The 14,804-nt window shown below is 34.9% G+C and overlaps 1 protein-coding gene across 1 annotated transcript; it reads right to left on the bottom strand.

Annotated features, from left to right (window-relative positions):
* Positions 1-9,985: 9,985 nt before the first annotated feature.
* LOC111600350 (catalase) lies at positions 9,986-11,664 on the bottom strand. Its single transcript, XM_023316421.2, has one exon. It carries the CDS (start codon positions 11,519-11,521, stop codon positions 10,001-10,003), a length of 1,521 nt encoding a protein of 506 aa, XP_023172189.1. The 5' UTR covers positions 11,522-11,664; the 3' UTR covers positions 9,986-10,000.
* Positions 11,665-14,804: the final 3,140 nt, after the last annotated feature.

Here is a 14,804-nt window from a genome sequence, read left to right as displayed (position 1 = left end):
AAAATTAAAATAGTTTATATAATAATTTTTATATTGAAGAAAATTGCTTAATTTTTATATTTAAAAATATTTTAAAAATTAATTTTTGTTTTATTATATGTATATTTATTTATCAATATATGATATGATATGATATAATAAATAAATGATATTTATTTATCAAAAAGATTTAATATAAATATAAACCATTTCCTCTTGTGTTAAATAATAAAACAGCATTTATTATTTAGCCAAAACAAAAATTTAATTTTCATTTTAATAAAATCTATTGCAAATAATATTTATCGGATTTATATATATTTTATATTTGTATTCTTGTATTATTTCAATGAGCAAAAAGCCGTAGCCTTATGCTAGAGGAACTTTAGCACTTGTCACAACACAAAGCCAATAAAAATATTTTGTAATGCGATGCCTTTATTTATTTTGGTTAGGGTATGAGCTGTTCGTTTTGTGTCTCTCTAGATTATTCCAATTGTGGTACACTCATAGGCCTGGCCTGCGTGTCTGCGTCTGCCTATTTGTGGATCAGATCACTTTCAGCTTGGCAAACAAGCATATCGCACAGCTCTGGCGACAGCGTCGAGTGGCCCGCTTTATCATTATCTGAATCCCGGAGTTCAGTAGCAACTGTCAGCTCTACAGATACAGATATATATATACATATATATATATATACATTTGTACATTATAGGTCGCTCTGTTGATACGAGAGTGAAGCAGTCAGCCAAGCTAAGCTGTCAAAGGCGCTGGCTTATCAGTCACGGGCCATAAATATATATATTAACATACATACACACATATAGACATGCATATATATATATGTATATATATATATATATATATTGTATGTATATGTGTATCTTTGTCTATATAAAACAAAAAGAAGTCTGGTTGTGAAACAGGCACAGCTCCAGGCTGGGATGGTAACGCTGTGAGCCGTGTCTGGCAGTCGAGCAACTAAATCGTACATAGATTAATGATTCGCCTTGATAGGGTGCCCCTGGTACCGGTACCGCTGCCAAAGACAAGTTGTTTTTAAACATTTTTTTTTCTTCACAAAAATAAGTGAAAGAATTTGCCGGTTGCAGGCAACAGTAGACAACAGTTGGGTATGATGTGCATGAGTTGTTGTGTGTAACAGAGAAATAAAGATATAGGGTTTGTCATAAGATATAGATGCAAAGTTATAGATACTATATATAGTATATAAGATACTTGTATTATATGTTTTTTTTATTTATATTATTTATCTATTTCGCATTCTGTATATATCTTAAAAAAGTTATATATATTATTCTGAATTCTATATATGATTCTTTTACAGTTCTCTAATTTTCTTGAATACATATAAATAATAATATATAGATAAAAAAATATGCTTGCTATGCTCCTTTTTCAAAGATCTAATAGGTATGTATACTTCCCATGCCTAATAAAAGAAACCAAAAATGTATAAAAATTTCAACTTCTAAGTTCCAATTGCTATCGTAGTATAATCCTGGTAGGTCACACCAATAGATACTATCTATAATTTTCTTATATGAAATTCGAATCTAAAAGTCTCTTGCAGAGTATGTGCTAGTCGTTCCATTTTCTGTTAAGGCTCAATTGTTTTTGTTTATTCTTTGAGCTGGTTTTCAAAGCTGAGCTGGACGTTGGGCGTTGATTGATACTTGTGATTCAATTGAATATAATTCGCTGGCAGTGCAAGTGTGTGTGAGTGTGTGTGTATATGTGTCTGTGTGTGTGCACCCCTGCGATTGTCATTCAACATTCAACATTCAACACCCGTGTCGCACACATCACTTACTCATGCACAATCATCGGAGCTGGAGGCAAAGCCAGAGCGACATGGACGTCGGCGTCTCTTATTGTTGTTGTTGTTGTTGTTGTTGTATTTCTCGCACTTTAGCCGGCGCTGCTGAATACGCCGGAATTTCTGTGACGAAATCAAACGGTGTTGGTGGAAGCGAAGGCGATGGCATTTTTGTTATTGCTTTTGCTTTTGTTTTTACTTTTGTTGTTGTTGTTGTTTCTTTTTGTTGTGCAGTTGTACTTTGACTTATTTTTTTGATTTTGAATGCCCGGCTAAAGTTGGCAACGTCATCGCTGAGGCTGGCACTCGTGCTTGTGACGTCACAGCGTTTAGCCAAATCAATTAAGCTTAACGCTTATCAATCAGTTAAATATCTCACGTGATATGCTATCAAAATTAATTGTAAGCAATTCCGGGAAAAATATAGATTCAAGCCTACCAGAATATATATTATTAATTATATATTTAATATATATATATGTGTATTAAATATATATTTAATCTTATATATAGTTAACCCATTTTGTTTGATTTCTGTTTGGCTCAACTATTGCATCAGACTACTTAGATATATCTATATATAGCTTTGGCTTGAGCGCGCATATTCTTTATCATACTAAGACAACTTTCTCAATTTCCTCTGGCGTAATATATTCAAAATCCGGGAAAACACAAGATATACCTTTCCGTTTCCTTTTCCTTAAGCTAATATATATTTATATATATATAGGTTAGATTATAATATTTCATTTTGAACTTAGGATATTGGTTTGATTTATCAGACTATTCAAATTTATATAATTATTTTTTTAATTATTTCTATATTAAATTATAAAAATTTTAATAATAATACAAATATTTATAAGTGAATAAAAATAAATATAAAAATATTAAAAATTAAAAAAAGCCCACATTAAATTATAAAAAAATAATAATACTAATATAAATTATAATAATATTTTATTTATTTTCTGTACTATCTGGACTTTGCTTCGGGCACTATAAGAGAAACATCGATCTCAAATATTTCCCTGCTCAAACTTAATTGTTCCTTTTATAAACAGACTAAAAATTTTAGTACATTTTCCTTACTTAAGCTTAAATCTGTTTTAGTGAACTATTTAGACTATTTAGTGAATTTAGTTTTAAGTAGAGTCAAAGTAATAAAGCTAAGTCCATTATAGAAGGAATTTCTGGCAATGCTAAATCTAATTAACTTTAAAGTTTCTATTATTTATTGGCTGCAAACAAATATGTGTTGTTCTTCTTCTTCTTTTCATTTTGATTTTATAGTATTTTGATTCCCACAAGTGCTTGGCTGACAAATGCCCCCACATTAATGAGTCCGCAACGTTCTGGGCAATGCAATTGGAGCGGCGGCATGTGCAACTGTCATATGGGGCAGAGATTGCATTAATTGCAATTACAAAATATGAGCGCATAAATATGGAAATATATATATATATATATGTATATATATACCATATCTCACATGGAATGAGTATGACGCATATGTTTTGGTTTGAAATCGAACGCACAGAGCTAAATGAATCATGGCACTGCCTGAGGATCGTCGCAATTTGTGACTACTGTACAGTTGTCGCCCGTATGTGTGTGCAACCCGGCGTTTCCTGCATGGGTGTGGTGTGACTGTGTGTGTGTGTGCATGTGATTGTCAGTCTGATGAAAATAATGAAAACAACTAAAAGAAGTGAATAAGCTACGAAATTTACAAGTTGAATGAAAGCTAAACCAAATGTTATCGACTAGCTGATACCCTGGGTCAGCTCAGGAAACAGAACGAGAGCTTAGCAGTTCGCAATTGAGTAATGTTTGACAAGCAACAAGTTTACAAGTTGAATGGAAGGGAATAAATATAATCGACTAGCTGATGCCCTGCAGAGCTTGTAATTTACATATATGAAGGTAAAAATGGACTTAAGATATGGTACAATTGGATATAATGCTTCAGGTATATAGCGTATATTCAGATATATACGAATATAATGTATAATCTATATTTTTGCTATATTTTTAATATCACAAATTCTTGAAAACTTGACAAAAATAAAAAATAATTGTGAATTACAATTAAGTTATAAAATCAAAATAATTTATGATATATTTGAAAATATATTTTACATATATAAAATGCATATAATAATACATATATTACATGTACATATACTTATAATTTTTATTTTTATATTTAATTTATTTAAGCAGTTTTTTATTTGCTTTTTACATTAAAAATACTTGCAAACCTAGTTCAAGGCAAAAAGTTAAGACTCAGCTCTAAAAATGTAGAGCTTGCAATAAAGCTAAAAGCTCATAAAGCTGCGCGAAAGTAATGCTTGGCGAATATATACCCTATAGTCTTAAGGTTTAGGGCCAGATAGAAGCGTTTCATTAAAAACATTTATTCCCTGATACATTAAGAATATAGCAACAAGAGTTTACTCCTTAATTTTGAAATAACATACAGATTAGCATTTACTTCTAGATCAGTTGAGCCTAACTGTTCTCATTTAGCTTAAATTAGTTGTGCATATCCAAAGAAATCTTCACGCTGTCTATACATCATCGCCAGATCTGTTTATAGCCCCACTTTCACTGTCACTTACAGGGTATAATAAAATGCATGTCATGTTCATGGCATTGTTGTGTGATGTGTTGTGCGAGTGTATGCATGTGTGTGTGTGTTTGCATGTCGCATTTTCCCGGCCTGCGCACATGTGGATAACTTGAGTGTCTGTCAATTTCCAGAGAAATATGAAAATTAGCCAAGCCAAAAGACACCGCACCGCTACCCCACAATATGGCCCCACGTCCCGCTTTGAACTCCCCTTTCTCCTTCTTCTGTGTAGTTCGTTAAGTGAGTTTTGTGCGAAAATTTTATTATTTTATTTGCATACATATTTATATTAACCATACAAAGCGATGGAGCTGAGTTTATTTTTGCAGTGACTGAGTGTGAGTGAGAATCAGTGTGTGTGTGTGTGTGTGTGAGAGAATTTTATATCCATAGCATAGCCATGTGATTTGCATGTGTTGTTCGTCATCTGCGTCATGAACAGCATTATCATTAAGCAATTGCAGTTGCAATTGTTATTGCTATTATTCATGACTGTTATGACAATAATGATGCTCAGCACATTCATCATCATCATCATGATAATGGTCATGATGATCACTGATGATATTCATAATGTTTGACTGCAATTTACTATTTACACTTCATTAGGCGGCGACAACTTTAAGTGAAATGTGTCCACATTGTTGAGTGTTTCGCATGCATCTATATGCAACTAAATCTATCTCTATCTGTTTCTGTATCTGTATGTTATATATTCATATGTGTAGAGAAGATCTTTCTTTCTGAAATTGAGAAAAGGTGACCGCCTAATTGAAAAATCAGCTCAAGTGTTGGGCTCGTATCGTAGCGTTGGAAACAACTAGAAAACTATCAACTAACTCGGCACTTAACACTTGACTCGGAATAAAGTTGAGCGCTTAGCTCCTCTCTATCCGAATTAGATAATGGTGGCTAAAGCGCTCAGGAAACAAATTTTTCAGAGTCAAGGTAATTGATTCGGAGCGGTGCTAGAGCAAACTAAAAGTGCTGATAGAATTGTTTTAGGCGTGCTTCATAGTTTTGGGTGTTAAATCACTTTTTCGGAATAGTCTTTTTCGGAGTAGACTCAACTGTGTCTTGATTCCGTTGTTTTTCAACACATACTAATTTTTGGACGAAATATTCAGTTTTCGGAGTGTTCTTTTTCTTGGAAAGCTAATTTTTTAGAATACCTAGTTTTCGGGGTATTCATTTTACGGAATACCTATTTTATGTATTATTCGTGTTTTTTCAATATTTCATATTTTGGAATATTTATTTTTCGGAAAAATCTTTTTTCGGAGTTTTCATTTTTCGAATGGAACGTTTTTCGGAGTGTTCATTTTTCGGACTACTTATTAATTGAAGCATTAATTTTACGGAATAGCCATTTTCAGAGTGTTCATTTTTCGGAGTATATTTTTTCGGAGTAGATTTTTCTGTTTTTTTTTTGTGCTATGTCAAATAGAAGCTTACTCAATTTTTTCATTATATTACCATTTACCATATTGGGTACAAATTATTTAATACAGAACTGATAATTTGCATAAATATGGTCTAATTTTCATTAGATTGAAGGCCAATATAAACTTTAAAGAAATGACAGGTGCTTTATCTTAATTCATATTATCATAATTTATTCATTCAGTAAAAAAGCAATACCGACATTTATCTAAAGTTTCGGAATCAGTTCAAGAGCCCAAGAGCAATTGCATTATTGTTTTCACTTTTATGTGACATAAGGCGACTCTATTATCTCTATGATTAAATTAACGAGTGTCCGAAGCGGATATAAAAACTAAAAGAGAAGAAAAATAAACAAATATATAAATAGAAACAACCCACTTGGGAGCAAACGATGTTGATATCGTGCTAGCATACATATATTTCATAAGCACGGAAATACTATCTAGATAGCCTTTAAATTTTTAATTATAATTATAAGCAATCCAGTATAAAAACCGAACTAAGAAAACAAGACCTTCACGTAAGTGCAGGATCGAGGGGGCGGGGCACGGAATATATTAAATATTATTAAATCGGGGCAATGCACAAATCAATTGAGTTCGCGTCTAGCCGATAACCTCCATAGAATAATATCAGCGCAGAGTTAAATATATATGTATATAGGCATATAGGCATATAGTTTATATGTGTTGTGTAAATATATTAAGCTTTGGGTGGGTCAGTCAAATGCCTCAACTACTTGGCACGGGTTTTATTTTTTTGTTTTTTGTTTTACTTCACTTTAGTTAACTTTACTTTACTCTAGTTTTTTTCTTTGTTTTTTATTTTTATTTTCATATAATGCCTGATTTCAATGTTGAAAAATCATATTAAGTGCGAGTAGCCGAGTGCGTTTCAGCTGAAAATTGTTTTCGTCATGTCAGCGTAGCGCTTAAAAAGGTGACACTACAGAACCATACCGGAGAGGGGCCTGTTCCGTCAACATCTGGCTGGCTAGCTCGCCTAGGCTAGCTATAAATATTCAACAATTAAATGCTGGGCTTATGTCTAGGGGCTTGAGCCCGGGCCACTTCAGATCGACAGCGACAACGACTAGGTTTTATTTTTCACTCAGTTTTTTTTTGTTGTTTTCCTTATTTTTTGTTTTAAGTCGTATGTGCTTGCTATTGCGCATATTTAACCCTTTGGGGTTAAGTTAAGCATTACGCTTACGATTTCGTATTTCGTTTTTATTTTGCGCGCCATTTTGAGATTTATTTTCAATGTTTTAATTTAAGTTTTTCTGTTTTTGTTTTTTAGTTCTGTCCCGACAGCAACATTTTAAGCCGTCTTGTAAAACTTCATGTTAGCAATTTAGCTTATTTACTATATAAATATGTATACATATATATATTTTTTGCTTGCAATTATTGGATCGTAAAACAGTTGCTTATATCACGACTAATCAATTTTTTAATCTGCTCGCCCAACAACAAGTTCTTGCTAATCAATAAACAAATTATAAACATTTACAATGATTGCTCGTCTGGCTTATCAAGCGCCCATTCGCAAGCTGGTTTATCAAGGCTATCTCGCTTCTATTTATAATTCACGCGCCCACCTCCCCTTCTAGCATACTCCTATATTGTTCCATGTGCTGCAATCCGCATATATAAAACGCAATTTGAGCGCATTTATGTGTACATGTTTTGCTTTTTTTTTTTGGCCGGGCACGTGCCACGTGGCAGGCAGGTGAAATTGCTACCCTGAACTTAAGAGTTTATGGCATCTAAAATTTCGGAGTAGTATAAACGGATTTCTAATTGTTTCAGCAGCAAAAACAAACATTGCTAAGTAGCTCATTAACATAATTCACTTGGATGTACAACAAACATTTTTTCGGAGTGTGGAGTCGGAAATATTCTTGCCTTTTAATTTGCGTAGGTAAATTCGGAGTATGTTCGGAGTTTTTTATTTTAATTTGCATTTTATAATACATTTTGCAATCAATTCGGAGTAATTTCAGAATTTTTCTGAATTTAATATAATAATTACGGAGTATTTTTGGACTGTGTTTTAATGTGATCATATTAATATATATATATATATATATATATATATATATATATATATATATATATATATATATATATATTTTTTTTTTTTTTTAAATTGCTGTTTTTATTTGCAATCTGTCTTATACTAGACAATAAACAAATGTTTTAACAATAATATTACATAACCGGATGGCCTGGGCTCCAATGAGATTAATCCATATCTTTACCTACTTTATATATTTATCTATTTCTGTAGGGCAGGTCTAGGACATGAAATCTTTTAAGTCGCCTTTGGTTGCTTGAGTCATCCAGTAGTCTTAGTGCTAGAGCATTAACGTGGTTATGCAGTTTATTCATGTATATTTTAGCATATAGTTGTATTTCTTCCTTAACACTAATTGATCGATATAAATTTATGAGCAATTCATTTTCGATGTTTTTTGGAGTAACCAATTAAATGTTCTAGCCCCTCAAGTATTTAAGTCATTGTATAGATTAACAAAAATACCTTAACGAAGCATATATATATGATTTAGGATTAAGCTTCAATATAATTTTTATATTTATGATATTGATAACTTGATTAGCTATCACACCGAATCGAATCTATCGATCGATTTTGTTATATGAGTGCTCAAGACTTGACGGCTAATAGCCCTTAGATGACACTCACCTGGCTCATTGAGCTCCTGCTCCATTTGCTCCACTTTATTAATCTCCATTAGCTGCTGTCCATCGGTAATTGTCAGATCTTGGGGGTGCTTCATAATAAACGAGTGTACGTTCTTATCAAATATAATTCACAATCATGTGCGAGTCATGCTTAGCAACTGTAAACGAACGATAACGATAAGTGCTTAGTTTATATATATATATATGGAAACTGTAATACAACTAGTCTATCAATATTTGAAACACGTAAATGTGTCTTATATAGCTTTAATGGGTTTTCGATCGGAGCGAGCGAACGATAAGCCGCCATAATATCCTCAATAAAATACTAAGTATAATACAGCTATGTTCTGGTTACATGACAGGCGAGGCAGGGAGCCAATTTTTATGATCCAGCTAACATATATATATATATGCCTGGTGATATATTGGCTTTATCTGCATTTTTAGTTGTCCATTTTTATGAGCAATTCATAAACCAAAGCAACTCTATGACACACCCCACGCGCAGAGCTTTTTGTGACTCGTAGCGCCAAAATAAATATCATATTGAAATAATCTATTCCGAAAGCCCGTTGAAATAAACAGTCGAAAAAAATTTCTTCATTTCTCTATCGGAAAAAAAAAGTGGAGAACAACAAATTTCAGGTTCAGTGATAAGAAGTTAGTGATTATTATCAAACGTTTATTATTTTTTAGCCATAAATGTTTGATAAGCCAATGGCAACTATATACGTGGTCCTCACTATCAAATCGGGACGGCTTTACCCCTTTACTTAATCTCCACGGCAACAGCTTTTTATATATTTCAGATCGTGCCTGAAACGTGACTCTTATTTTCAGGTAGTGGAATAGGGTTTTTGCATATAGTATTGGTAGAATAGCTTCCTGTTAAATATGACATTTAGTGGGCATACGAATGTTATAATAGGCTAGTTTAAGTATAAGAATAATACTATCCTATATCTATCCTTTGTATGAATATCATGTGTGTCGAATAGAAATATGGATATAGATATAGAATATGTTTTGATATACTCGTATATATGAAAACTGAGATAGCTGGGAATATGGATAGAAAGCGATATACTAGGAATCGTCAATGATATGGTCTACCTATTAAATACAATATTGAGCTTAATGAAATATAATGCGACTATATTATATATAATATATTATATATAAAGCAACGTTTCTACTGTTAACAACTGTTATACCGTGACAAGCGCATTTGATTCCACTCTAATATCAAAATAGTTATACCTATTTTGAGAAATGAGGATATAGAACCCACATTTTTATTTTCTTACTTTATGCTCAACAATTTATTCAATCAAATATTACAATAACCAATTGAAACAAATATAACAATCAAAAATATTACAATAATCACTAGAACTTAGAGATCTTGGCTGTGTTTAGAGCCTCTGTCATGAGTCGTCCGAAGTCGGCATGGATCATGGTAAAGAGCTTAACGGCGCGTTCCTGGAGGAATTGGCTGGCATCCGATAGATGCTCCGAAACATTGCGCACCAGACGCTTACGTCCGCAATTGTCCAAAGTGTAGGTCCAGAAATCGGTGACTTGACTGAAATTATCCTCCGTATCGCCGCTCATATAGCGATAGACATCACCCGAAACGGGACAGCAGGTCTGCAGAGCAAGCGCTCGAGCGCTCTCCTTGGGACCACAAAAGGAGTTGGGAAAGTAATTGGGTGCACCATCCTGATTATCGTTGACAGTCATCGCGCCATCACGTTGGAAGTTCTTGATATTCACACGATAAGGACAGTTGACAGGGATCTGCATATAGTTAACACCCAGACGATATCTCTGAGTATCGCCGTAGGCGAACAGACGGCCCTGAAGCATTTTATCTGGCGACGGCTCAATGCCAGGGACCATATGAGCCGGACTGAATGCCAACTGTTCGACTTCTGTAAAGTAATTGGTGGGATTACGATCTAGTACCAATTTGCCGACTGGTAACAGAGGATACTCCTTTTGCGGCCACACCTTGGTCACATCGAAAGGATTGAATTTACACTTTCTGGCCTCCTCGTTGAGCATTATCTGAATAAACAAACTCCAACTGGGATAGTTGCCCTTCTTGATGGCATTATACAGATCACGTATTGAATAGTCTGGATCGTGAGCGGCCAACTCTGCGCAGCGACGTGCATCCAAATTCTTAATACCCTGATCTGTTTTCATGTGGAACTTAACATAGAAAGTTTCACCACTTGGATTTACCATGCGGTAGGTATGGCCGCCATAGCCATGCATATGCCGATAGCCATCGGGAGTGCCCCGATCACTGAAATACATGAGCAGAGCATGCATTGTCTCCGCTCGCAGCGACATAAAGTCCCAGAACATGTCCGGATCCCGGAGATGCGTCTGTGGATTACGTTTCTGGGCATGCACAAGACTGGGGAAGAGCGCCGGATCCCGCACATAGTACACGGGCATATTGCAGCCCACCAAATCCCAGATGCCATCCTCCGTATAGAACTTGATCGCAAATCCTCGCTGCTCACGCACCGTATCCGCCGATCCACTCTCACCGCAGGCCACTGAGAACCTCATGGCAATCGCTGTCCGTTTCTTGACACGATCAAAAATCGATGCAGCACAGAATTTGGTTATATCATGGGTGCATTCGAAGTACCCAAAGGCTCCGGCGCCCTTGGCATAGGCCACGCGCTCTGGTATACGTTCCGAGTCGAAATGCGCCAACTCGTCAAGGAAAATGTAATCCTGCAGCAGAGCAGGGCCTCGCGGCCCAATCGTCTGTATTGCATCCTTGACCCCAATAGGTATGCCACCCGAAGTGGTGCATTCCTTGGGTGGTTCTGAATCTTTGTTCTTGTAATCGATTAACTGATTGGAAGCCGGATCACGTGAACACATTTTGAATTTCGCTTAAACTGTATGGATATGTGCAATATACAGAGACTGAAGAATATTTCAACTTCAAAAAATTTGGAAATCTGAAGCGATTATTATATATAAACTGAACGAGTCAACAATACGTATAAATGAGTGTTGATGTTAAGTTCAAAGCATTTTCATTTTGAAAGAAAAAACTCATTTCGGAACACATTTCTTTTCATTATAACTATACTATCTAATCTGTTCATATATATTCAATTTATTCTCTAGTTAAGATATTTCAGCTGTTCATGAATCATGAAATCTATTTTAAACTCATGATTTGATTTAGTTCAATTGCGTAGTCAATTCTAAGAACTAGTTCCGTTAGCTTAGCAGTTCTTGATTGATGCTTGTTTTGTGGTTCGTAAGCAATTCGCATTAGTACTTAAATAGCTCAATAGAATCTTTCGTTCATGAACAGGTCAGTTATTCATTCATCAGTCTGGAACGTAACAAACAGACGTCATCATCATCATCGTTCCTAATCGATTCAAATATATCGTTCACTGATCACCCGCAAATAGTTCAGTAGTTCAATTTAATGAACCGTTCAATCGAACTATTCTCATTTGGTTATGTACCTAGCTCTCTATCTATCTATTAACGATAAGAGATCAAACAGCAATTGGCTCTCTACTCTAACCTTATGACTAGCTCATCAAGTATGGCAATTTGTCTCTGGCAATTATCTATCAGCTAGATTTTCGACGCATGCAAAGCTCTGTTTGCACGCGACACACGTGTCCATGGTTGAATGGCAGTCAATATACTAAGTAAGACTAAAAGCTTGAATAGCTGAAATGTTAAGCAAATAGGCAAAACACACACATGCAGAAGAGCGAATGAAGGTGTGTATGTGTGAGTGTGTGTCTTTAATTGCACACACATACACATCTATATGCACTCACACACGCACGCACACGGTTGCATATGGAAACTTACTTGAAAGCTCGCCGTTGGAAGTAGCTGTCGTTGTTGGTGTTGTTGTTATTACTGGTATGCAGTTACTTTTGTTTTTGCTGTTGCTTTGGGTTTTTATCAGACGCTGCCGCTGCTGTTATGGCTGTTGACTCTAGTTGACCGCATGAATGAAAGCGAAGCAGAGCAGACGACCGAACGAACGGAGACGCGCGTCACACACTTGTTGATTTCCTTCCTATTTGTGCTTTTTGCATGGTTCGTCTTTATAATTGAAAGCTGATGTTTTTAATTTTTTCTTCTTTTTTGGCACTCAAATCGTATTTTACACGCTTGCACACCTCTTCGTGTGCTTCTTATTGCTATTTCTTTGTTTTGCTTTGGCTCTTTTCTTATTATTATTTTTTATTACTGTTGCACTTAAGCGGCTTTTGCCTGTCCTACTGTTATTATTATTGTTATTGTTGCTCTTGATGTTATATAGACGAGTGTGTGTTCGTGCTTGTGTTTGTTGTTTGTGTGTATTTCTTGCTGCGCGCCAATTAAAGACGTAACGGCGAACACTTGGACATTAAAATGATTTTATTTTATTTTCAGCTGCGACTCTGTTGCTGCATATTCATTTATATCAATCAAAAACGATATATATATATTTCTTGTTATTGTTTTTGTTTTTGGTCGTTCTCAGTGCGAAGTCGTCACTTGAACTCAACTACGGCTTCTGTCTGCAACGGTCGCCAGCGACGGCAGCAACAAGTCCCTTCGCACACACACAGAGAGAGGGAGAGAGAGAGCTTGAGCATGAGAGCGGTATGCACTTATCACTTCATTGCTCGCTCTGCCTCTCTTTTTCTTTGGCACGCTCGCGTCTACACTTACACAGCTGCTTTGGTTACACACACATGAGCACACAGACGCCGCTGTTGCTGTTACGTATTTGTTTTTGCAAAAATCAAACAATATTTTTTGTGTTATTCACTTGCTGTTTAAAAACACGTCAGAATTGCATAAAACGCGCGTGCCTGATTGTTTTTTTTTTTTGTTAATCAAAATTTTACACACTTTGCATTATTTTTGGAGCGGGGGCCTGTGCCGCTGGCAGCGGGTTGACTGAACCCACACGCTCACACTAATACACACAGTCCAACTAGACGAGGGCACAGTACGTACCACAGACGAATACGAGCAATAGGCGACTGAAAATCAAAGTGGCAAAATCCAACGGCACAGCGAATTGGTCGGTGAGTGAGGGAATGTGAAGAACGTAGCAATTGGCAGGCAAGCGAAACCAGATTCAAAGGGTTTATCGAACAATACAACCAAAAATGCCAACTTTTGTATGTTTACCAAAAAGAAGCTACGCCAAAAAAAAAAATAGCAACAAATCACAAATTTTAACAATATTTGCGGAGAGCGTAAGAATGTGGCATTCTCGTGCGCGCTCTCTCCCTCTCTCACTCTCCACACACTACTCGCGTGCATGTGTATGTGTGTGTCACTTGTCACGTCGCATAGTGCGCCGCACTGTGGGCGGCTGATCGAAAAGCGTGCTGCCAGCTGTTCCAAAAAGCTAATACTATAAATATCGATATGATTGTAATCGATATCTGTGTAGCTACCACAACTGTGATAAATGTTAATCAGCTGTTATTTAACAGAGCGATCGCTGCCTAGCTGTTTGAATGAATTAAATCTTTTTAATTTAAATTTTATGTTTTTATATAAAATTTTTGTGTTATGTTAGAAAAACTTGTTTATTGAGATATTTTTGCCTGCTAACTGGGTACAGTGGGCCACTAAATTAATATGTTTTTTGTTTTTTAAGTATATGTAAATATGGTTTAATGCTCACTAAATATTTAAATATATTTGAATTATTTACTTAAATTTATGAATATTTTAAATATATATATATATATATGTATGTGTGTGTATGCATGTATGTGTTTAATATTTACAGTTGTTCAGTTAATGCACATGCATACATGTACAGTTAAGGTATTTTAAATAAATAATAAATTAGTATAAAGCAAAATGCTTTCTTCCATTTTGTTTTTGTTTTTGTTTTGAAATGCGCTCTCTGGGCGACGACATATTTCATTTACAGTTTTACAGGAATATTACGTATACGTATCTATAATATATATGTATGTAAGCATAGTGGGGAAACAGTTATACGTAGCAAAGTTTAGTACAGATTTTTTTTTTGTTTTTTTTTCATATCAATTACAATTAAGACACATTTGTTAAGAAAGTTTTTGTTTTTGTTTTTCTTTTATAGTAAGGCCATAAAATATGAAAAAGGAAATTAAATTAAATAGACAGTTACATAAATTGCACT

The sequence above is a fragment of the Drosophila hydei genome, unplaced genomic scaffold (genome assembly GCF_003285905.1).
Source record: "Drosophila hydei strain 15085-1641.00,03,60 unplaced genomic scaffold, DhydRS2 tig00000265-arrow-arrow-pilon, whole genome shotgun sequence".
NCBI lineage: Eukaryota > Metazoa > Arthropoda > Insecta > Diptera > Drosophilidae > Drosophila > Drosophila hydei.
This window is presented reverse-complemented; position numbering and strand designations above follow the sequence as displayed.

Bases quoted from the DNA above. Each gene is read 5' to 3' on its own strand.
- LOC111600350 (XM_023316421.2), bottom strand. From the start codon at position 11,521: ATGTGTTCACGTGATCCGGCTTCCAATCAGTTAATCGATTACAAGAAC.